Source organism: Aristolochia californica, unplaced genomic scaffold (genome assembly GCF_029961685.1).
Source record: "Aristolochia californica isolate CCGP_79_NKW_82.1479 unplaced genomic scaffold, dmAriCali1.0.hap1 SCAF_13, whole genome shotgun sequence".
Lineage (NCBI taxonomy): Eukaryota > Viridiplantae > Streptophyta > Magnoliopsida > Piperales > Aristolochiaceae > Aristolochia > Aristolochia californica.
This window is the reverse complement of record NW_027181804.1, coordinates 7,150,612-7,173,183: the sequence shown is the minus strand read 5'-3', so window position 1 is coordinate 7,173,183 and position 22,572 is coordinate 7,150,612. Positions and strand designations below refer to the sequence as shown.

Genomic DNA, 22,572 nt, shown 5'->3' with positions numbered 1-22,572 from the left:
GAAATCACTTTCAATTACACAGTACGGGCAATTCACATCATATTTTAAAGAAACAGCTGTAGATTAGAGGCCTCAAGTCAACTCTCTGAGTTACCATCATTTTCACTTACTCGTTCTAAATGCCTTTTCACATATTTTAATTAAACAGCTGTAGTTTAGAGGGCTCAAGTCAACTCTCCGAGTTAACCAGGTTAAGGACCAACGACGGGTCTATCCGTTCTCCATGTGTTCAATTCGTTAGTAACAAGGTGGCTTAAGAAGCAAAATTTGATACCCAAGTTTAAACTGTAAAAGTCCATACCTTGTCAAATGAGACCAACCAGACGAAACTAATTGAACAAGATGAAACAAAACAAAGACTCTAACAGACTTGGTCCTACCAGACCTGAAAGTAACATTTTAAAATAATTGAAACAAAAAACAAGTGTTGCTAGGGCTAAGTAGAACATCAAAGCCTTGACACCATGTTAGTGATGGCTTTTGCATTAAAAGCTGAGAGATTGCTGCAAAGAAAGAGTGCATCTTTGAGCCTTTTTATGTCGTCGAAAGTATGCGCAGCACTGAGAGTTATTCGCAACCTGAAACGAATTACATGTTAATAGAAAATCATAATAAAATCCAGAAATAGGAATGGAGTACAATGAAGAATGGTATTGGAAGCACAATCACAACTTTCCTTTTGCACACTTCTCCAGCAATAAGCTAAGATACTTTGAGGAACTTAGTAAGAGTATGATGGAGTGTATGTGTTATATAGGATTTGATGCCAACAAAGTGGGTTGAGTTAGCAACCGACTATACCTGCATGAGTTAGGAGGGACAGTGGGAGGCCTAATTGCTGTCACATGGAAACCTGATTTCAGCATATATCTGATCCATAACAAACAAGACAGCTGGTTAGAAGCAGTATATCGAAAATTTATTTCAGGAAGAAAGTTAAAGGTTAAGAATATAAGAAAAAAGACCTGCTTGCTTGGAGTGCTGTTTCTTCATCACCAACAATCAGAGAAATAATCGGACTGTTTATGTGGATTTGAGTTAAAGTAGAGAACTCTTGTACTCGAGTCCAAATTGCTTTCCTGCGCCACTTCTCTTTCCTTGCCACATTAAGGGCAGCTATTAGGACAAACACAAACTGTCACTAATGGAAAACATATATTAAGCAAACAAAGATTAAAAAAAATTGTGCAAGAATAAAATCAAGGTCAGAGAGAGACTGATAATTTTTTTAGGAATAACTGGGACAAGAGTCAAAGTATGACCTGAAATGGTAACCATGTGGTAGAAGACCAGCAAGAAACTACAGGAACTAAAGATGATAAGGGCGGATAATTTGAGAAAAGACTTAGAAAATGTCAACCCAATAATGGATCTGGCATATGAGAGTTGCAGAACAGATGCGTGTATTCAATTCAAGTAGCCAACCCTGAAACAGACAGGATGACACTTTAACAATGTTGATGATGATGTGTGGGATAAATATCATCATTGCAACTGAACTAAAAGAATGTCTGAGAAGATCTCATAGGAACTTCTAATTGAAAATAAATTTGCCGATATGATCGCATTCATACAAAAAGAGCAAACTTAAATACAGAAAACTTTACTGTAAAGCATAAAAAGTCAACATATGAGCCAAAAATAAAAAATCTTGACACCAGCTTGCAAAAATTATACCATATGCAGCAGCAGCAATGGGCACTGGAAGAGCAGTTGAGAATATGAATGAGCGACCTCTTGATTGTAAGAGTTGTTTCCACTTTTTGCTGTTTAATGGCATAAATTTCACAAATAGTAAGATCAGAACTGACCATTATTTCCCACCTAACTTCTTCCATAAGCATCATTGTGTGAAGTTTGCAGAGTGTGGAAGAAACATCAAATATGATATTTCAGAGTACTTGAAAACCCATGTTTTTCGATGTACATTAATAGATATTGCTACTAAATGTGACCCCCCCCCCCCTTATGGTTTGCATCATTTTAACTTGTCTACTTCTTCATTATATGTATTCAGAATTAATTTTATAAGTGCAAATATAAAGATAGGGAGTTACTCTTACAATTAATTTAGCATTTTTAGGATGATAGACTCTGCTAATATACATGTTCATAAAATAAATTGAAGTAATAATGTGTGTAGTAATTTATGACAACTGACACATTATTATTCACCACTGGAAAGCTCAGTTTGTTTGTTTTTTTTTTTAGGAAGTAAGAAAAAGAACAGAAAGATATCACTTTTCCTTCAAAATGTATATACTTATCAATTTTAGTTCAACATATAGCATGATTAACACATTACAATCACAGCTAGCAATGTGTTTTTTTCCTACCAAGTAATTATGACTAAAAGAGAAAATGGTTGGATCACCTGCATGCTATAAAGCCACCATGGCAACCTGCAGCCTTACTCAAAGTCCCCACACAAATGTCAACATATTTTTCACAGCCAAAATGTTCTGCAACACCTCCGCCACTCTTGCCACAAACGAATGTCCCATGAGCCTAAAATAACGTCTTATTGATGTTAGAAACCCAATCAACCAGAATCTGGAAAACCAGTATTTAAAATTATACTGCTCTGTTGAACAAAAAGAACCACACATACATCATCAATAACCAATAGAAATCCATGTCTCTGGCGCAGCTCAACAAGTTCAACCATTGGTGCAAAATCTCCATCCATACTAAACAACCTGTGTTATAAGATGGAAGCAATCATTTACAGAAGAGCAATACAACAAAAAATTTATTGAAAGTACAGCAGGAGAAGTTAAAGAAATAGAAAGTGGCATTGGTGCAGTCTCTTAGAGTAGACCTGCTCCCAGAGAAGAACAATAGAACGCTGACCACAGACCATTTGTTCTACTTCCACCTAAAGGCATCCTGTAAATGTTACTAAGATCGCTAGGCCATCCTCCACATTCCAGTTTTTTCAACAATTGAACCCTTCCTTTTATAAAAAGACAAAAACAATTGAACCCATATGTTCAATGATGTCATCTCATAACCAAATCCAAAAACTTCTAAAAACCTTAAAACAATGCCCAGAATCATGATCAGAGTACCCAAAACCAATGTCCAGCTAAAAATATTTTTGGACAGCAGCATGCCTATGATACTATCCATTAGCAGGTTCCCAACGCTTGTGCTATTTGCCTACTTCGGAACCTTTTTCCTGGGAGTGGGTCTTCTACAGAGTTCTCACCTACCACCATTGCGGGAAAAGTTTGTGCATACCCATCAGTCACCACCACTTTCTTCTCCATTGTGCATGTAGACCTGTGTAGTTCACAGATAATCCTTGCCATTAGATGTTGGATAACTCGTAATGTTGAAAAGAACACACATAACACTAGTTTTAATGTCAAATAAAAACCATCACATATTGGACACATCATTATATTGAAAATAACACATCAAACGCTAGTTTTTTGTCGAGAAAACATACAACAAAGCATTAAGATGCTCCATATCACAGTGTCTATACACAAATACTTCCACTCCTTTTTTCCTCTCTGCAAGAAGAATCCCATCAATTATGGAGGCATGGTTCAGAGCATCTGAGAAAATTGCAACCTTCTCTTCCTTCAGTTGTTTTCTGCCAGCAGGGAGCAGATATCCTAAACTTCCAATAGTTACCATTACAGCCATGTTGGCAGCAAACCCAGAAGGGCAAAGAAGGCACTCCTGGAAAAAAAGGGGCACAAAAAATGTATAGATACACAGATAACTGAACACATTAAGTATTTACCTTGAAACCAATTGAAACACATATCTGAATATAGAACAAGTTACATTCATCCACTACCTCTTTCCTTTTTGAATCTGCCAGAGATGATTCAAGTAGCCGGTGATAATTTGTATAGCCACAAATGAGAGCAGAACCTCTTGGACCCATCCCAAGCTCTTCAGCTGCCTGGATTGGAGACAATGAAAACATTGCAATGGATAGGAATTGAATACTATATTTTACACAAATTATAAAGAAAAAAAGCAAGCATGAACACCTTAATTATGGCCCTTCGGACTGTTGGATGAGAACTCAAAGCCAAATAATCATTTCCTGAGAAGAGTAGTAACTTTCGCAACTTCCTGGGGCAAGAGTATAGTTTTGCATCCACATCTTCACCAATACATTTGGAATCTTCTCCTGTTAAAGTAGAACCATCTAAACTGAAATGGATCGTCTGAAGGACTTCATGGTCTAACTTAATGTGCAAAATGTGTCAGAACAATATTGAGATGAATGAATATCTGCCTCACAGGAGATGGATAGGCAAGAAATAAAAGATGGCAAAAGATGCACCGAATGGGAAAGGGAAGGAATGACTTAAAGAAGGCCAACCTCACAATGGAGCTAGCAAATGAATGAAAAAAAATGATGATGATGAAGACGACAATGATGTTTTCACATTTTATGGGAAACAACAAAGAGTCATAAACATGATTCCATGTGAAATTACCAACAGATGAAGTTGAACAGCCACTTCCAAATACTTGAATTAATCAGCATAACAAGTCATTCTTATTCTCCTAGACACACTCCAAACATGACAGATCCAGATGCAACTAAGTGGAGGCTTTCCATATTCTAAAAAGTGGTCTATCCCTGCTTACATCACAACAAAGATTCTCTTTGTGCAGCAGTGGGAACAAGACATTGAGGTCGAGCCCACTCTGTAACGATTACATACTAATATGAACAGGTGGGTATAAATTGGATTAGCCTAGAATTGGTGGACCCATTTACGTTGTTTTTCTTTCTTCTATTTATTTTCTCCTCCATCTGAAGCATGATACTGTAGCTGGTATATGGAAAACGTTTCTCCTGTGATGACCACTCCAAAATTCAGATTTCTGGCTGCCTTCGCAACCTGACAGACCTACATTATCCTCCATTCCTCCAAAGCGGCAGAATAGTCGTCCAAATTTACTTAGTCCATCGAAGAGCGCGCAATTAGCAATGTAGCAGAGTTTGTTTTTAACTACTTCAGACATTCTAAGATAACAATGCAGTGAGCAAGAAACGTTCATAAGGATTGAATATTCCCTCAATGAAGCAAATTTATAAATAAGCACAACATCGAATTGAATCCGATAGGCCACGTACAAGGCGTAGATGACATAATAATGGAGATCGAGAGTTAACAATACCAGAGCTAGGAACATCGTGGACCCATTTGTGGAAAGTAGATTCCTCAATCTCTACTTCCACTGACGACCGATCCCACGGCTGTAGCCCCTCAGAAGTTACAAAGTTTTGGATATCCTGAGCACTATCCAATGTTTCCACCGGAAGGGAGATGGGTCTGAGAGACCGGAGAACTTTCAGAGAGTCTAATCTCTCCAGAGCCTGGTTGACCCAAACATCCCATGAACGCTCCATTTTCAGAACTACGGGGGCGGGACAAATGGAAGGCGGTTCACAATTATCCCAGTGCCCAACACTGCCGCTTGCCGCAGTGACAACCTTCGCTCCCTGTAGATGCTCGAGTAGTGGGCCGTCCACGGATCTTATACAAATTTGCCAAAGTTGAAGGCCATCCAACCACTCTCAACAACTTAGTACATTTATTTCTGATAATTAACAAATAAAAAGTGTATTTGTGCCTTTTAATACATATATATTTTTTGTAATGAGATATTGATCTTGGAAGAATCCATGGTCATTCCGGAAAAAAAAGGATAAACAGTGTTTAGTTCGACTAGATGATAGAGACCGAAATCTATCAGATTATTTATATTCTGGTAATTATATTTTATGAAAAGAAGTTATATTTGGATGAAAGGTATTTAAGTCTAGTTTCATAGGGAGAAAAGTTCATGTGAATCTGACCTATATTTAAATATATTTTGCATTAGAAAAATCAAAAGTTAGGCTAGTATTCTGTTGCATTGAACATTCCGAATTTAAATTCATTGTTTTGAGTCACTTTTTTAGTCGATATATTAGAAAAATATCTCACTTCACCCTAGTTTGAGGGCTTATTTATACATCTCTGTTATTTGAGTTTATGGGATCACTGTCATTACTTCCCAGCTTTAGGGGGGAAATAAGAAGTACAAAAAATAGGTATTTTATTCCATATGTTGTGGATAAGTTTATGTGACCAAAATATTCAAGAAAGGGGGAGCACAAAAGAGGAAGTTTATGCATCTAAGAAAAAATATTTATATCGAATCAAGATTATTTCATGGGTCCTTCTACAAGGTTTATTATTTTGGTTTGTGTTCTATATGTTGGAAGATGGTCGTGTTATATTACAGTTGCTGCTATTATGTCTCTTTGGATGAAACATTATTATTAAAGAAGAGGTGGCCTTAGTACCTTTTCTCATACTGTAATTTATTTGACTCTCAAAAATATCACGGTTGGGACACCATGAGAGTCGATGCCCGGATTGGGATCTAAAAAATATCACAGTTGGGATACCATGAGAGTCGGTGTCGAATTGGGACACAATTATAAATAATCCCACTAGCCCTCTATAATGACTTTTATTACTCCTACCACTTGAGGGTCGTTGTCTTGTGGAGGGACACGGTGGTGGACACTCCAGAGCAATGTCGATAGACACACTACCTACAGAAGACGAAGTGTGCCCTACATCCAGCATTAGGACTGGAGTATAGAGCAATGTCTTACCAGCTAAGAGTGATTTTTATTTTCACTTATATAATGCTAACAGAGCCTCATGGAAGGAGGCAACAGCATGAGGGGGAGTATTGGTAGACGTGTCATTTTATACAAAAAAAATTATATGCATTATTTACAACAAGTTGGGAGTTCATGTTGTTCTCTCACCCCCAGCTTGAGGGGGAGTATTAGAAAATAGGCCCAAACCCACATGACCAAGAAATACCCACATATCAAAGAGTATTATAAGATCGGTCACACAACCAAGGACGACCCACAAGATGGGCCCAAACACATAAGAAGTAGGACCCACTATGATTACCACAAGCTGACATCTTTATCACATAAGTTGGAAGATCAAAAAGGACTCACAAATGCATCTTTATCTTATGGTCACGTCTTAGAAAAGTTATAGTTTGAGTTATATTTGTCTTTTATTTATATCAAGTTATTTGATTATGTTATGACTTATCTTTAAGTGTTAGAGTTTGGGTGTAATTGGGACAAGGGTAATTTTATTGTAATTGGACTCTACTACCTTCTTTTATTATAAATAGAGGTTCATGTATTCTGATTATAATAAGTTAAGTCAATGAAGTGTTTATCTTTTTCATAAATTTAACATAAATAAAATTGCTAAATATAGATAATAAAAAAAGTGACTATGTTCTCTTTCCTACTAGCAAACGAGGGAGTTCCTTCCTCATTTCCTCTCATATAAAGTAAGCTTTTGATATCTATCGTAAAAGAAGAGCAAATCTCCTCGCCCTTTTCATGTAAAAGAATTCCATGTACATAATTAGGATGTTTCTTATGTAATAAAGGGGGCGTGAGTTTCCCAACATTAAAAATAGCATTGTTATCATTATTTATTATACCAACGAGAATGCTATATTTTAACTAAATTATAATTATATGTCTATAGTAAAGATAAACACGTAACTAATATCATATTATTTTTTCTTATGTGAGATTTCCTTACCATAAGAGTCATGTATAACTCTTCCATAATTATATTTCCAATGTTCTTCCTATATGAAATTGTCAATACTACCATATCACTGTTAAAGTCCTAGGCAAGAGTACTTCCCAGGAGATCACCCATCCTAGAATTACTCTTGCCCAAACTCGCTTAACTTCAGAGTTCTGAGTTAGATACCTAGCCAATACAACCCGAAAAGACTAGCCGTTTAAGGTGCGGAAAGCCAAGTACCTAACTCAGACCACAAACTCTAACAAGAGTGGACGAAACCACTCTGACAATGCCCTCTACTTTTTCCTCTCAAGTTGGAATCAAAAGCAGATAAAGCCGCAACTTGGATTGAAGAAAAAAACATATACATCTTCTTCTTAAAAAACACACTTCTAAATGATACAAAAATAAACATAATAGAAAATAAATGAAAACATGAAAACCATACCTATAGGGTATAACCCGAAAAATGGCAAAAAGAAGGCTAAAATTGAAGCCAACACTATGACTTCTAATGAAAATAACTCAAATAGGCTAGAGCATCGGTTACAACTTCCTAGACACCTTTCAAGTAAAAAAAATCGACCCACACCCAACAACAACAAGCAAATCTCTAAAGACATAATAAAACCACTCATTTAAAATATGAAAACCAACTCAAATAACTCAAATAGAAAAAAGGTTAAAATATTTAACGGCCAAACATGAAACAATTTCTCAAGACAAAGTTCAAACCATAATTAAACATTAAACCAATCAAATAAAAAATAAGGAGTTTGATATTTAGCAAATAAAAGAGAGTCAGTTGTATAAGATAGAACAAAAGATAAACAAAACATATAAGCAAACAATCGGGAAAATAGATGGTAGGGCAAAGTGGTAGATAAGAACCATTAAAATAGACCAGACAAAAACCGTTCAAAATTTACAATTCTGGTAATAAAGATTTATCAAGAGGGAGATAATACACGACTTTCAAGATGTTGGACCATTAAAATCAGAAGAAGTAATTATATTGATAAACTCTCGACACTACTCGAAACCAAGCGCCAACATAAATAGGACTATAAAATCCTTTGTAAATTCTCAACTCGGAATACATAAACTAGTTGAAGAACAAATGAGTTACTTCATTGAAGAAAATGAGAGAGAATTATTGTGTAAATTGAGTATATTAGATATCTATTTAAAATAGAGAAAAAACATAAATTCGAGTTGAACTAAATTACCTATATCTCAGTTACACCTATAATAGATCTCCTATTAGCATTAAAACAAACAATAAATATAAATAACAGGTAATATTAAAACACCTTTTAATTCAAATATTTTTGAGACATATTATCATGAGACTCTTATAAGGCTCTACCCTCAGATAAAATTTGCTCCCTTAACCCTATGATCTAAGTAACTGTAGTAAGCCTTATTTACGAGTTGCCCGTCGCCTTTTGAAGCCATTGACGCAACTAAGTAACTGTAGTAAGCCTTATTTACGAGTTGCCCGTCGCCTTTTGAAGCCATTGACGCAACTCGCATCGTAGGCGGTGTGTGTGCTCCATCTCCTCCTGGAAATTCAATATTTATTAAATTCGGTAAGGCTTACTTATTCCGCACGTCATCTAAACTACCAGCTAAGCTCCCCAGCCATCGTTCGATCGGAGAGAAGCAACGGTTCGGATCTCATGACTAGGTCCGCCCAAAATCTTCTCGCTTGGAGGCCGTTCCTTTTTAGAGAAGCGTCAACGAAGGAGGAAAACCCTCTTGTCATCAGGCAGCCGAAGCCTAGGCCACTCGGCGTTTCTCTCGTAATTCTTACTTCCTGGCCTGAACATCGTGTGAGTTTATTGCATCTTGTCAGATTGTATTAAGTATGGCTGTCGGAGATTTACCGTATTTTTTTTCTGTAATTTGATTAAATTTCTTCTGCAACGCTATTTACTAGATCTCGGTGTTTAGGGTTTGGTATGTGGCTTGTTCATTTTGTACTGCACGTTATGAAACTGCTTTTAGTTTTCACCTCCAGTTCTATCTGGAAATCTAGGATTTAAGGATTTGGAAGTTGTGCGCATGTGCTTGTGTGAGCGAATCTGAACTGTCTTTTTAGAGTAACGGATACTAGTTTATTTGTTTATGTTGCATGCTTTTAATCCGCTTGCTTATATGTCTAACAATATCAGAGCAGGCTGAATAAGTTCTGTCTGTGCCTTGAAATTGTTACAGATGTTTTTCCTTCTCCTGGAGAAAGTATAAATATGGAATACTTGTCTCGCGTTTCATGAAATGAGGCTTTTGATGTTCGAAATTTGTAGCTGTTTTTGTTGATTTTTGGTGCCAGTGAAGATGATAGGTTACTTCTTATCAGTGTGCACCTACTGGTTTATAAACTGTGTAGCGTTACTAGTTGTTGAGATGTAGTTGGTAATCAGTTCCTCTTTTTGGTGTTCTTCTTCTCTTCAGTTCTTTCTGAAGCGGTAGAAAGTAAAAACGGTTTCAGTGTGTTTTTTTTTTTTTTTTTTTTTGCATTTTTGTATCTGTATTGATTTTCATCACATGGGCGTTCAGGTATAACCGTGAAACCGGGGAGTGAGATTTGAAATTGGTTCTAGTGCTTCATAAGTGGGCTGATTGTCTTTCCAATTAAATTCCTGTGATCATGTTTGGGCGTGCACCAAAAAAGAGTGACAATACCCGATATTATGAGATCCTTGGTGTCTCTCAAAGTGCCAGCCAAGATGAACTGAAGAAAGCATATAAGAAAGCTGCTATAAAGAACCATCCAGATAAGGGAGGGGACTCAGAGAAGGTCAGTTTGATTTTGTTCCTCAAATGCTAAAGAGTTTGTTATATCTGTTAGATATGCTTTTTTTTTTTTTTTTTAAACATGTATTATGGATGATGAGCTTTGTTTTGTTTTCTTTGTTTGTTTGCTAGAACTTGCTGGAAATGTGATTAGATTGTAAAAATAAAAAAAAAGTTTTAAAATTAAGATATAAAATCTCGAGTTTAATTGACATCACAGTTTTTTGAAATTAGGCAATTTTTTCTTTTACTTTGTACAGAGTATGAGGTACTTTGAGAAACTAGCATATTAACAATGATGGCAAAGGTTCTCTTTTTTTATGTTGTGAATATCATAAAGTATGTTTTTGTCTATGTTGTTATCTATTCAAGTAACTTGCTGGATATTAATATTGATGGCAAAGGAACTCTTTTTGTACATTGTGAGTATCATATGTTTTGTCTCTGTCACTATCTATTCAAGTAACTATACTGGAGAGCAGTTTGAAATTTATTGACGACATTGACTAGGTTTCTTCTTCTGTATTATCCTCAAATTTAGCATTGTATAGATTGGTCAAATTAGCAGAAGCAGCGCCGGAATCATCTCACGAAAATAAATATATTACTTAAAAATTCCTGCAAGTGCTACGGTTGATTAGTTTTTACTGGTAATATTGAAGTTTGCTTTCTTTAGATATTCAGATCTTTACCTTTGCGCCAATTGGAAGAGGTGGGAGAGAAGTTGGGGGGACAAAGTATATGGTTAACTGTAGCTGCACTATGTACCCTTCAGAAAAGGTGGAAGAGAAGTTGGGGGGGGGGGGGGGGGGGGGATAAAGTATATGGTTAACCTTAGCTCCACCAATGTACCCTTCAGAAAAGATGGAATTTCAAGTGTCATTCAACTAGCTCTTTAGGGGATAAATCTCACTTTTCCTAGTATCACTTTTATGTAACATAAGTGTCCAACAGGGTATTTTGTGTTTGTCACCATCTCTTAGATTTGTGGATTTACAATGTTGGGGATGTTGAAGTGGTAGATACTTCATGCAAGTTTTTCTCACAATTCTGAGGCAATACAAACTCTCTTGCTATTTAAAAAAAAAAAAGGAACTTTGAGGCATTACGCTTGCCAGTCATGAGGCTGTTTGGTGATACTCTTGAAATTAAAGGTTTAATTTGATCATAGGCTATATTTGTATTTTTCTGGTAACTTTACTAAAGCTGTAGGTTATGCCTTTTGCTTATTTTTTTGTTTTGCCCGTTTTTTTATTTTTATAACAGATCGTGTGTTCACTTGATTGGTCTCTTGATTCTCAGCTTTCACGGGCCACTATCTTGTGTGTGTCTTGAGCATACAATATTCAAATTTTTTAATACTATTCTGTTCTTTTGGTTTGTTTATAATTTAACTCAAGAATGAATGCTGGTGGTCTTGATATGTGAAAAGACATCATGTAAATTGTATTTCTTCATTTGAAATTTTTTATCACCTCCTTTGGATCTTTAACTTTTCTGTTGAGATCTCTCTGAAGATGTTGTTTCTATTTGGTTTCATGTACTCAGGTCAGCAAATATTGCTACTGATTCTTTAGCTAGAGAGGGGTTAGCCTTCAATCCCTCATTGTGAGGAGTTCCCTTGATTTCCCGGTTTAACCTTTGGCTTTTTAATGAATTGCGCCCTTTTCTCAACAAAAATAAAATAAAATAAAATTTAAAGGATATCTCTACCGGATCAATTTAAAGTGGGTGTCAATATCCTTCATATGCAAAGTCTACCTGTAGCTGGCACTTACGATTTCTTTTTTTTTTTTTTTTTTTTTGCCTTGGATTAGTTTAAGGAATTGGCACAAGCATACGAGGTGCTTAGTGATCCGGAGAAAAGGGAAATCTATGACCAATATGGAGAAGATGCACTTAAGGATGGAATGGGACCTGGCAGTTCGTCTCACAGTCCTTTTGACATATTTGAGCATATATTTGGTGGAGGTTTTGGTGGTGAGTAATGTTTATATTTTAGTTTTTTAGTTTAAAAAGCAATAAGAGTTGTAGTTTGTCGTTTATTTATGATGCTGTTTATCCTCATAACTGATGTTAATTTCATATTGTCTAGGTGGTAGTTCAAGAGGACGGAGGCAGAAAAGAGGAGAAGATGTTGTTCATTCCCTTAAAGTGTCTCTTGAAGATTTGTACAATGGGACATCTAAGAAGCTGTCTCTATCAAGAAATGTAGTGTGCCCAAAGTGCAAAGGGTAAGTTTGTTCAATTTCTCTTTGTTGATCATGCACTTATGTGCTGAAGCTCTATTGGTAGAGCACAATGGGCATTTGGCTAGTTGTGACAATGACCAACTCCAAAAAGAACTGATTCATCTAGGAATACTAGTTGGCCACTCTAAACTATATACCACAAGAAGATGCAGTTTCAGAGAACTGTTGGGGACTGCTGGAGATCTATTCTTTTCTGATACTTTCCTTCATGTAGAAAACATTTCACTCTCATGTCTTCATGCATGCCTTGGAGTAAAACAGTTTTGACAGTGGAGTAGATTGTCATTTAGATTGATATTGACAATGCCGGCAAAGTCTGTTAAGAGCCAGCAGGGAACAATACCTGTCCTGTATAGTTCTAGCAACCATTCTTTCTTCTTTGTATATGTCTTTCTTTGTTCTTGCATCCTTGGAACTCAATGGGACCCTTGTGAAACCATTTATTATAGCAAAAGTGGGTTGAAGCTGCTTAGGTAAATGTGGATGCTACTCAGGTGTTGAAGCTTGCATCTGTCTTTGTCTTGGTGTTGACTTTTATTTTTAACTGATTGTTTCAGGAAAGGTTCGAAGAGTGGTGCATCAGGAACATGTTATGGCTGCCAAGGTTCAGGTGTGAAGATCTCAACTCGTCAGATTGGTCTAGGCATGATCCAACAGATGCAACATGTTTGTCCCGAGTGCAGAGGGTCAGGTTAGGCAGTGGGCAGATTGTTGTACAGTTCAATTAATCTGTTTCATCCATCTATTTCTTTTATGGTGCCTTTTCTGAGCTATTGTTATAATCCAGGGGAGGTTATTAGTGAGAGAGACAAATGCACGCAATGCAAAGGCAACAAAGTCACTCAGGAAAAGAAGGTCTTAGAGGTTCATGTTGAAAAAGGAATGCAACATGGTCAGAAAATTGTTCTCCAGGGAGAAGCTGATGAAGCTGTAAGCAACACTTTGTTGTTTTTGTTTAATTTCTAAGGGATGATTTTATCACGTTTTTATTTAGTTTTACTGAGTCTTTTTGAGGAAGCGAGAAAATGAGTGAGGCCTGCTTTGAGCATGTACTTATTCTTTGTTCAGTTTCCTCTGATTATACTTGTTCCCCCCTCCTTTTGTTATTCTTTCGTTTAGAATTAGTTTAGGATGTTGCCTGCAATCCCTTCTATATAGTGGCAATACCTGCCTTGACATGTATCAACCACATTTTTTGTTTTACGTTCAATTTATGTCACCATTCAGCTGGATTAGGAGAAGCTATACAATGTCACTTTTGTGTTGTTAAAAAAAGAAGAGAAAAAGAAAAAGAAAAAAAAGCTGTTTTTGCAGCAGTTTTGGGTGGAATATCTCTGTTTAACATTTTAGATCACTTATATACTGTCTTTCTTCCGTATTTCCAGCCTGATACAGTCACTGGAGACGTCATATTTGTGTTGCAACAAAAGGAACATCCCAAGTTCAAACGCAGCCATGATAATCTCTCTGTGGATCACACCCTCAGCTTGACCGAGTCTCTTTGTGGCTTCCAATTTGCGTTGACTCATCTTGATGGGAGACAGCTGCTCATAAAATCAAACCCTGGTGAAGTTATAAAGCCTGGTATGCAAACTTTTCTCCTTGTAGTATATCTTTTTATGTTAAGAAAATCTGCAAGCTGAATTTACTGTTTTCGCTTGTCTTCATCCAGGACAACACAAGGCTATTAATGATGAAGGGATGCCACATCACCAAAGGCCTTTCATGAAAGGTCGGCTTTATATCCAATTCAAAGTGGAATTTCCTGATTCTGGTTCCCTCTCACTTGATCAATGCCGCATCATCGAAACAATTTTACCACATAAAGCAAGCAACCAGATCACACCGATGGAACTGGAAGAGTGTGAAGAGACTACTTTGCATGATGTGAGCATTGAAGAAGAAATGAGGAGGAAGCAGCAACAACGGCAACAAGAAGCATATGATGAGGATGATGATGATTCATCAGGACCCCGGGTGCAGTGTGCACAGCAATAGAGCCTTTGCTTGATCTCAGAAAGGTCTCTGGAGGGGCGATCTTATATATTATATTTCTTACAGGTAGGATACTTGAATCTTGTTCGATATCTTTTTTTTTTTTTTTTCATTTTCATTGGTTTCTGTTTAGTAGTTATGTCATATTTATGTCTCGACAGCCCGTATGATTCTGATAAGTTTCCAGTTTTTGGTTATGAAATGGTTGTACTAAGTTGCACTTGGTGATAAATACATGTTTTTGGGAGTGGCAAATCCTAGACCATCCAGGCATATTGATATTCCTTTACATACCTGCTGTGCTCTCAACAGTTGCAGGAGCTTGCGTGGTATCGAGAGAGAAGCCTGTTTTAGAAAGTTGGGAATATTGGAGTTACAGTTTCTCTGACATCCCAAACCATATTTTCCTGTTGTGGTAAATGTGTTTTTTCGCAGGGATGGGACCAGCCCTATGGACAATTGCTTTGGTGCGTAATTTGCTTTCTCAGAAAGCCAAGTAGGGAAATGCCGTCTCTAAGATGTGTGGGAACTCCAATACGGGTCATGGCTCGTTAGGGAAGTTCAATTTTGGTATTTCTGAAGGTAAGATTGCTTTCCCACAAACCACAATGAGACGGAATTTGCGGTTACTCTCCAATCAGTTACCATATTTTAAATTATGTTCGTATAACTAAAATTTAATTGACAATTATCGGTTCAACCTTTTAAGTAAGCATATCGGTTGTCCGTTCTGTCTCTCTTAAGAGATTTTGTTTTCTGACACTTGTATTTTCACTGAATTAAAGCTGATTCAATGAATTAAGAAATAAGAAATTATAGGAAAAATAAATCAAAAAGTATTAGGCTATTTTTTTATCATTTAACTTTTATTTTTTAGTATTTATAAAAACTAAAATTTTTACATTATAAAAATATGTTTTCGTTGGTTGAAATGGTGAATGTTATTAATTATGTTTTAAATGGATTGTGCATTAAATAAGTGCAGGGAAACATGGAGGGATCCTGCCTTCCAGTTTCCTCTATCATTAGGGGAGGGTAGTGGGGATAAACCTCCCTCTTGCTGCTTAGTTGAGGAAGGGGTCCCTTACCTTTCTCTATGCTCTCCTACCTTATAATCCTGATGGAGAGCAGGGGAGGCGGGGACATATTCCTCAATAGGGAGGAAGGCTACCAATGTGATACCTCCCGTGCTCCTTGCTCTTCACGATAGGATGAAGCGCAATAGGCTCCAATAAGGGTGCTCTCTATCCTTGCTCTCCAGCTGATGATTGTTGCCCGTTAGAACAAGGAGGGTCGAGGCTTTCACGTTCTGTATTGATTATGTGGTTTTTTTTAGAGTAGAATGAAGAGTCAAAATCAAAATTTTAACCTATATCATCATCTCAAGTCATTTCAAAATCCTTTCCAACGAATTTTCAAAGCTCTAATGACCCCAAACTCTCATTCCACTTTCGATTTTGAGTGATTGTTTTATCAAATCTGAGGCTAAAATCCTCATTTGACATCTCTCTCTCAATATCGAACAAAGCAAAAATGGTTAGGACTACAGTCATCACTTAGAAGAAACTCCAAGGAAAGAGAATGATGTTTGTGAGGAAATGTTGTATTAGAGGGAGTGCTTTTGTAAAAGATTGTAATGAGAAAAGTATTTCTCCACTGTTGCTCCCAAAAATTAAAAATTATTTTTAAGTGTTAGGATTTATTTTTAAGGGTTAGAGTTTGGGTGTAATTGGGACAAAAGTAATTTTATTATAATTTGATTTTATTACCTTCCTCTATTATAAATAGAGGGATGTACTTTGATTACGATAAGTCAATATAATAAGTCAATGAAGTCAATGAAGTATTTCTCTTTTTTATAAATTCAACATAAATAATATTGTTAAATATAGATAATAAAAAAAGTGAATATGTTCTCTTTCCTACTAGCAAACAAGGGAGAGTGAATATGTTCTCTTTACATTCTCATATAAAGTAAGATCTCGATATCTATAAAGTAAAATCTCCTTGCCCTTTTTTTATATAAAAGAATTTCATGTACATAATCAGGATGTTTCTTATGTAATAAAGGGGCGTGAGTTTCCCACATTAAAAATAGCATTGTTATCATTATTTATTATACCAATGAGAATGTCATATTTTAGCTAAATTATAATTATATGGCTATAATTAAACTATTCATGTCCTAATTACACCTATAATAAAACTTATAGTTATAATCGAAGTAACACCTAATACACATAACTAATGAGATTGAAACACTTTTAAACTAAAACATTTTTTGTGAGGCTTCTTGTCACAAAATTCCTATAAGAATCTATCATATTAATTTTTCTTATGTGAGATTTCCTTACCATAAGAGTCATGTATGACTCTCCAATAATTATCTCTCCAATAAATCTCATGAGACTCCTATAAGACTACGTCATGTTTATTTTCTATTTTTACAAGTGGATGGATAAAACGATAAATTATTGAGAGCAAGGGACCCCCTCTAAATTATTGAGAGGAAGGGACCCACCGGCTTGGGTTCCTTAACCTTTAAGAAAAACTGTAAATTAAAGAATTTAGTCTATCTCATGTTAAATGGAATTGGATTCATTCATTCGATTACTTTTAAAGCAAAGACACAAAGGTAAAGGAATCAGAAGCTTTTTTTTTATCTTTGGTGGCCGACAATCTCTCTTCAAATGGGGCAGCCGAAGCCTAAGCCACTCGGCGTTTCTCTCGTAATTCTTACTTCCTGGCCTGAACATCGTGTGAGTTTATTGCATCTTGTCAGATTGTATCTGTAATTTGATTAAATTTCTTCTGCAACGCTATTTACTAGATCTCGGTGTTTAGGATTTGATATGTGGCTTGTTCATTTTGTACTGCGCGTTATGAAACTGCTTTTAGTTTTCACCTGCAGTTCTATCTGGAAATATAGGATTTAAGGATTTGGAAGTTGTGCGTATGTGCTTGTGTGAGCGAATCTGAACTGTCTGTTTAGAGTAACGGATACTAGTTTATTTGTATATGTTGCATGCTTTTAATGCGCTTCCTTACATGTCTAACAATATCAGAGCAAGCTGAATAAGTTCTGTCTGTGCCTTGAAATTGTTACAGATGTTTTTCCTTCTCTTGGAGAAAGTATAAATATGGAATGCTTGTCTCGCGTTTCATGAAATGAGGCTTTTGATGTTCGAAATTTGTAGCTGTTTTTGTTGATTTTTGGTGGCAGTGAAGATGATAGGTTACTTCTCATCAGTGTGCACCTACTGGTTTATAAACTGTGTTGCGTTACTAGTTGTTGAGATGTAGTTGGTAATCAGTTCCTCTTTTTGGTGTTCTTCTTCTCTTCAGTTTTTTCTGAAGCGGTAGAAAGTAAAAACGGTTTCAGTGTGTTTTTTTTTTTTTTTTTTTTTTTTTGCATTTTTGTATCTGTATTGATTTTCATCACGTGGGCGTTCAGGTATAACCGTGAAACCGGGGAGTGAGATTTGAAATTGGTTCTAGTGCTTCATAAGTGGGCTGATTGTCTTTCCAATTAAATTTCTGTGATCATGTTTGGGCGTGCACCAAAAAGGAGTGACAGTACCCGATATTATGAGATCCTTGGTGTCTCTCAAAGTGCCAGCCAAGATGAACTGAAGAAAGCATATAAGAAAGCTGCTATAAAGAACCATCCAGATAAGGGAGGGGACTCAGAGAAGGTCAGTTTGATCTTGTTCCTTAAATGCTAATGAGTTTGTTATATCTGTTAGATATGCTTTTTTTTTTTTTTTTTAACATGTATTATGGATGATGAGCTTTCTTTTGTTTTGTTTTGTTTGTTTGTTTGTCAGAACTTGCTGGAAATGTGATTAGAATGCGAAAATAAAAAAAATATGTTTTAAAATTAAGATATAATATCTAGAGTTTAATTGACATCACAATTTTTTGAAATTAGGCAATTTTTTCTTTTACTTTGTACAGAGTATGACGTGCTTTCAGAAACTAGCATATTAACAATGATGGCAAAGGTTCTCTTTTTTTACGTTGTGAATATCATAAAGTATGTTTTGTCTATGTTGCTATCTATTCAAGTAACTTGCTGGATATTAATATTGATGGCAAAGGAACCCTTTTTGTGCATTGTGAGAGTATCATATATTTTGTCTCTGTCACTATCTATTCAAGTAACTATACTGGAGAGCAGTTTGAAATTTATTGATGACATTGACTAGGTTTCTTCTTCTGCATTATCCTCAAATTTAGCATTTTATAGATTGGTCAAATTAGCAGAAGCAGCGATGGGATCGTATCACCAAAATAAATATATTACTTAAAAATTCCCGCAAGTGCTACGGTTGATTACTTTTTACTGGTAATATTGAAGTTTGCATTCTTTAGATATTCAGATCTTTTACCTTTGCGCCAATTGGAAGAGGCGGGAGAGAAATTGGGGGGACAAAGTATATGGTTAACTGTAGCTGCACTATGTACCCTTCAGAAAAGACGGAAGAGAAGTTGGGGGTGACAAAGTATATGGTTAACCTTAGCTCCACCAATGTACCCTTCAGAAAAGATGGAATTTCAAGTGTGTCATTCAACTAGCCTTTTAGGGGATAAATCTCACTTTTCCTTGTTTCACCTTTATGTAACATAAGTGTCCAACAGGGTTTTTTGTGTTTGTCACCATCTCTTAGATTTGTGGATTTACAATGTTGGGGATGTTGAAGTGGTAGATACTTTTTTTACTTCATGCAAGTTTTTCTCACAATTCTGAGGCAATACAAACTCTCTTGCTATTTTTTTTTTTAAAAAGGAACTCTTGAGGCATTGCACTTGCCATTTATGAGGCTGTTTGGTGATACTCTTGAAATTAAAGGTTTAATTTGATCATAGGCTTTATTTCTATTTTTTTGGTAACTTTACGAAAGCTGAAGGTTATGTCTTTTGCTTGTTTTTTGTTTTGCCCATTTTTTATTTTTTTATTTTTATAACAGATCGCGTGTTCACTTTTGGTCTCTTGAATCTCAGCTTTCATGGGCCACTATCTTGTGTGTGTCTTGAGCATACAATATTCAAATTTTTTTAATACTATTCTGTTCTTTTGGTTTGTTTATAATTTAACTCGAGAATGGATGCTAGTGGTCTTGATATGCGAAAAGACATCAAGTAAATTGTATTACTTCATTTGGAAATTTTTATCACCTCCTTCGGATCTTTAACTTTTCTGTTGAGGATCTATCTAAAGATGTTGTTTCTATTTGGTTTCATGTACTCAGGTCAGCAAATATTGCTTCTGATTCTTTAGCTAGAGAGGGGTTAGCCTTCAATCCCACATTGTAAGGAGTTCCCTTGCCTTTGGGCTTTTTAATGAATTGCCCCCTTTTCTCAACAAATAAAATAAAAAAATTTAAAGGATATCTCTTCTGGATCAATTTAACGTGGGTGTCAATATCCTTCATATGCAAAGTCTACCTGTAGCTGGTACTTACGATTTCTTTTTTTTTTTTGCCTTGGATCAGTTTAAGGAATTGGCACAAGCTTATGAGGTGCTTAGTGATCCAGAGAAAAGGAAAATCTATGACCAATATGGTGAGTAATGGTGATATTCTAGTTTTGTAGTTTCAAAAAGCAATAAGAATTGTAGTTTGTCGTTTCTTTATGATGCTGTTTTTCCTCATTACTGATGTTGATTTCAAATTGTCTAGGTGGTAGTTCAAGAGGACGGAGGCAGAAAAGAGGAGAAGATGTTGTTCATTCCCTTAAAGTGTCTCTTGAAGATTTGTACAATGGGACATCTAAGAAGCTGTCTCTATCAAGAAATGTAGTGTGCCCAAAGTGCAAAGGGTAAGTTTGTTCAATTTCTCTTTGTTGATCATGCACTTATGTGCTGAAGCTCTATTGGTAGAGCACAATGGGCATTTGGCTAGTTGTGACAATGACCAGCTCCAAAAAGAACTGATTCATCTAGGAATACTAGTTGGCCATTCTAAATTATATACCACAAGAAGATGCAGTTTCAGAGAACTGTTGGGGACTGCTGGAGATCTATTCTTTTCTGATACTTTCCTTCATGTAGAAAACATTTCACTCTCATGTCTTCATTAATACTTTTCTTTACTTTGTCTGGATGAAGCATGCTTTGGAGTAAAACAGTTTTGACAGAGGAGTAGATTGTCATTTAGATTGATATTCACAATGCTGGCAAAGTCTGCTAAGAACCAGCAGGGAACAATACCTGTCCTGTATAGTTCTAGCAACCATTTTTTCTTCTTTGTATATGTCTTTCTTTGTTCTTGCATCCTTGGAACTCAGTGGGACCCATGTGAAACCATTTATTATAGCAAAAATGGCTTGAAGCTGCTCAGGTAAATGTGGATGCTACTCAGGAGTTGAAGCTTGCACCTGTCTTTGTCTTGGTGTTGTCTTTTATTTTTAACTGATTGTTTCAGGAAAGGTTCGAAGAGTGGTGCATCAAGAACATGCTATGGCTGCCAAGGTTCAGGTGTGAAGATCTCAACTCGTCAGATTGGTCTCGGCATGATCCAACAGATGCAACATGTTTGTCCTGAGTGCAGAGGGTCAGGTTAGGCAGTGGGCAAATTGTTTTACAGTTTAATTAATCTATATCATCCATCTATTTCTTTTATGGTGCCCTTTCTGAGCTATTGTTCTATTCCAGGGGAGGTTATTAGTGAGAGAGACAAATGCACGCAATGCAAAGGCAACAAAGTCACTCAGGAAAAGAAGGTCTTAGAGGTTCATGTTGAAAAAGGAATGCAACATGGTCAGAAAATTGTTCTCCAGGGAGAAGCTGATGAAGCTGTAAGCAACACTTTGTTGTTTTTGTTTAATTTCTAAGGGATGATTTTATCACGTTTTTATTTAGTTTTACTGAGTCTTTTTGAGGAAGCGAGAAAATGAGTGAGGCCTGCTTTGAGCATGTACTTATTCTTTGTTCTCTGATTATACTTGTTCCCCCCCCCTCCTCCTTTTGTTATTCTTTCATTTAGAACTAGTTTAGGATGTTGCCTGCAATGCCTTCTATATAGTGGCAATACCTGCCTTGACATGTATCAACCACATTTTTTGTTTTACGTTCAATTTATGTCCCCATTCAGCTGGATTAGGAGAAGCTATACAATGTCACTTTTGTGTTGTTAAAAAAAGAAAAGAAAAAGAAAAAGAAAAAAAAGCTGTTTTTGCAGCAGTTTTGGGTGGAATATCTCTGTTTAACATTTTAGATCACTTATACTGTCTTTCTTCCGTATTTCCAGCCTGATACAGTCACTGGAGACGTCATATTTGTGTTGCAACAAAAGGAGCATCCCAAGTTCAAACGCTGCCATGATAATCTCTATGTGGATCACACCCTCAGCTTGACCGAGTCTCTTTGTGGCTTCCAATTTGCGTTGACTCATCTTGATGGGAGACAGCTGCTCATAAAATCAAACCCTGGTGAAGTTATAAAGCCTGGTATGCTAACTTTTCTTCTTGTTGTATATCTATTTATCTTAAGAAAATCTGCAAGCTGAATTTACTGTTTTCGCTTGTCTTCGTCCAGGACAACACAAGCCTATTGATGATGAAGGGATGCCACATTACCAAAGGCCTTTCATGAAAGGTCGGCTTTATATCCAATTCAATGTGGAATTCCCTGATTCTGGTCCCCTCTCACTTGATCAATGCCGCATCATCGAAACAATTTTATCACATAAAGCAAGCAACCAGATCACACATAAATTTTGTTGGAAGAAGAAAATTCATTTGTCATTTTCATTCTTTCTCTTCTCTTTTCTTTTCGGGTTTAGTTCTATGTTATGGTGCAATGGCTCAAAACCTCAAAGAATGGATCGTGATAACCTCTCGCCATCTTCTTGTCCATTTTCTGCGATCTAAACAAGAGAAAATATGTTTCTTTTCAAAGGAAAGCCTAA

The 22,572-nt window shown here is 36.2% G+C and overlaps 3 protein-coding genes across 3 annotated transcripts; 2 read left to right on the top strand and 1 right to left on the bottom strand.

Annotated features, from left to right (window-relative positions):
- Window positions 1–279: 279 nt before the first annotated feature.
- LOC137948603 (8-amino-7-oxononanoate synthase) lies at window positions 280–5,470 on the bottom strand. The gene is made up of 11 exons (XM_068794699.1): window positions 5,161–5,470; window positions 4,014–4,156; window positions 3,815–3,922; window positions 3,455–3,693; window positions 3,244–3,285; window positions 2,612–2,699; window positions 2,375–2,508; window positions 1,678–1,766; window positions 966–1,116; window positions 802–870; window positions 280–578 (listed from the first exon to the last, which is right to left on the bottom strand). Exons 1-11 carry the CDS (start codon window positions 5,390–5,392, stop codon window positions 449–451), a joined length of 1,425 nt encoding a protein of 474 aa, XP_068650800.1. The 5' UTR covers window positions 5,393–5,470; the 3' UTR covers window positions 280–448.
- A 3,874-nt stretch (window positions 5,471–9,344) lies between these two features.
- On the top strand, window positions 9,345–14,917 carry LOC137947587 (chaperone protein dnaJ A6-like). Its single transcript, XM_068793396.1, has 8 exons — window positions 9,345–9,451; window positions 10,179–10,419; window positions 12,233–12,395; window positions 12,511–12,649; window positions 13,225–13,358; window positions 13,455–13,597; window positions 14,053–14,251; window positions 14,340–14,917. Exons 2-8 carry the CDS (start codon window positions 10,270–10,272, stop codon window positions 14,663–14,665), a joined length of 1,254 nt encoding a protein of 417 aa, XP_068649497.1. The 5' UTR covers window positions 9,345–9,451; window positions 10,179–10,269; the 3' UTR covers window positions 14,666–14,917.
- Window positions 14,918–17,278: 2,361 nt separating this feature from the next.
- On the top strand, window positions 17,279–22,572 carry LOC137947852 (chaperone protein dnaJ A6-like). Its single transcript, XM_068793662.1, has 8 exons — window positions 17,279–17,421; window positions 18,117–18,357; window positions 20,158–20,227; window positions 20,344–20,482; window positions 21,088–21,221; window positions 21,318–21,460; window positions 21,913–22,111; window positions 22,200–22,572. Exons 2-8 carry the CDS (start codon window positions 18,208–18,210, stop codon window positions 22,532–22,534), a joined length of 1,170 nt encoding a protein of 389 aa, XP_068649763.1. The 5' UTR covers window positions 17,279–17,421; window positions 18,117–18,207; the 3' UTR covers window positions 22,535–22,572.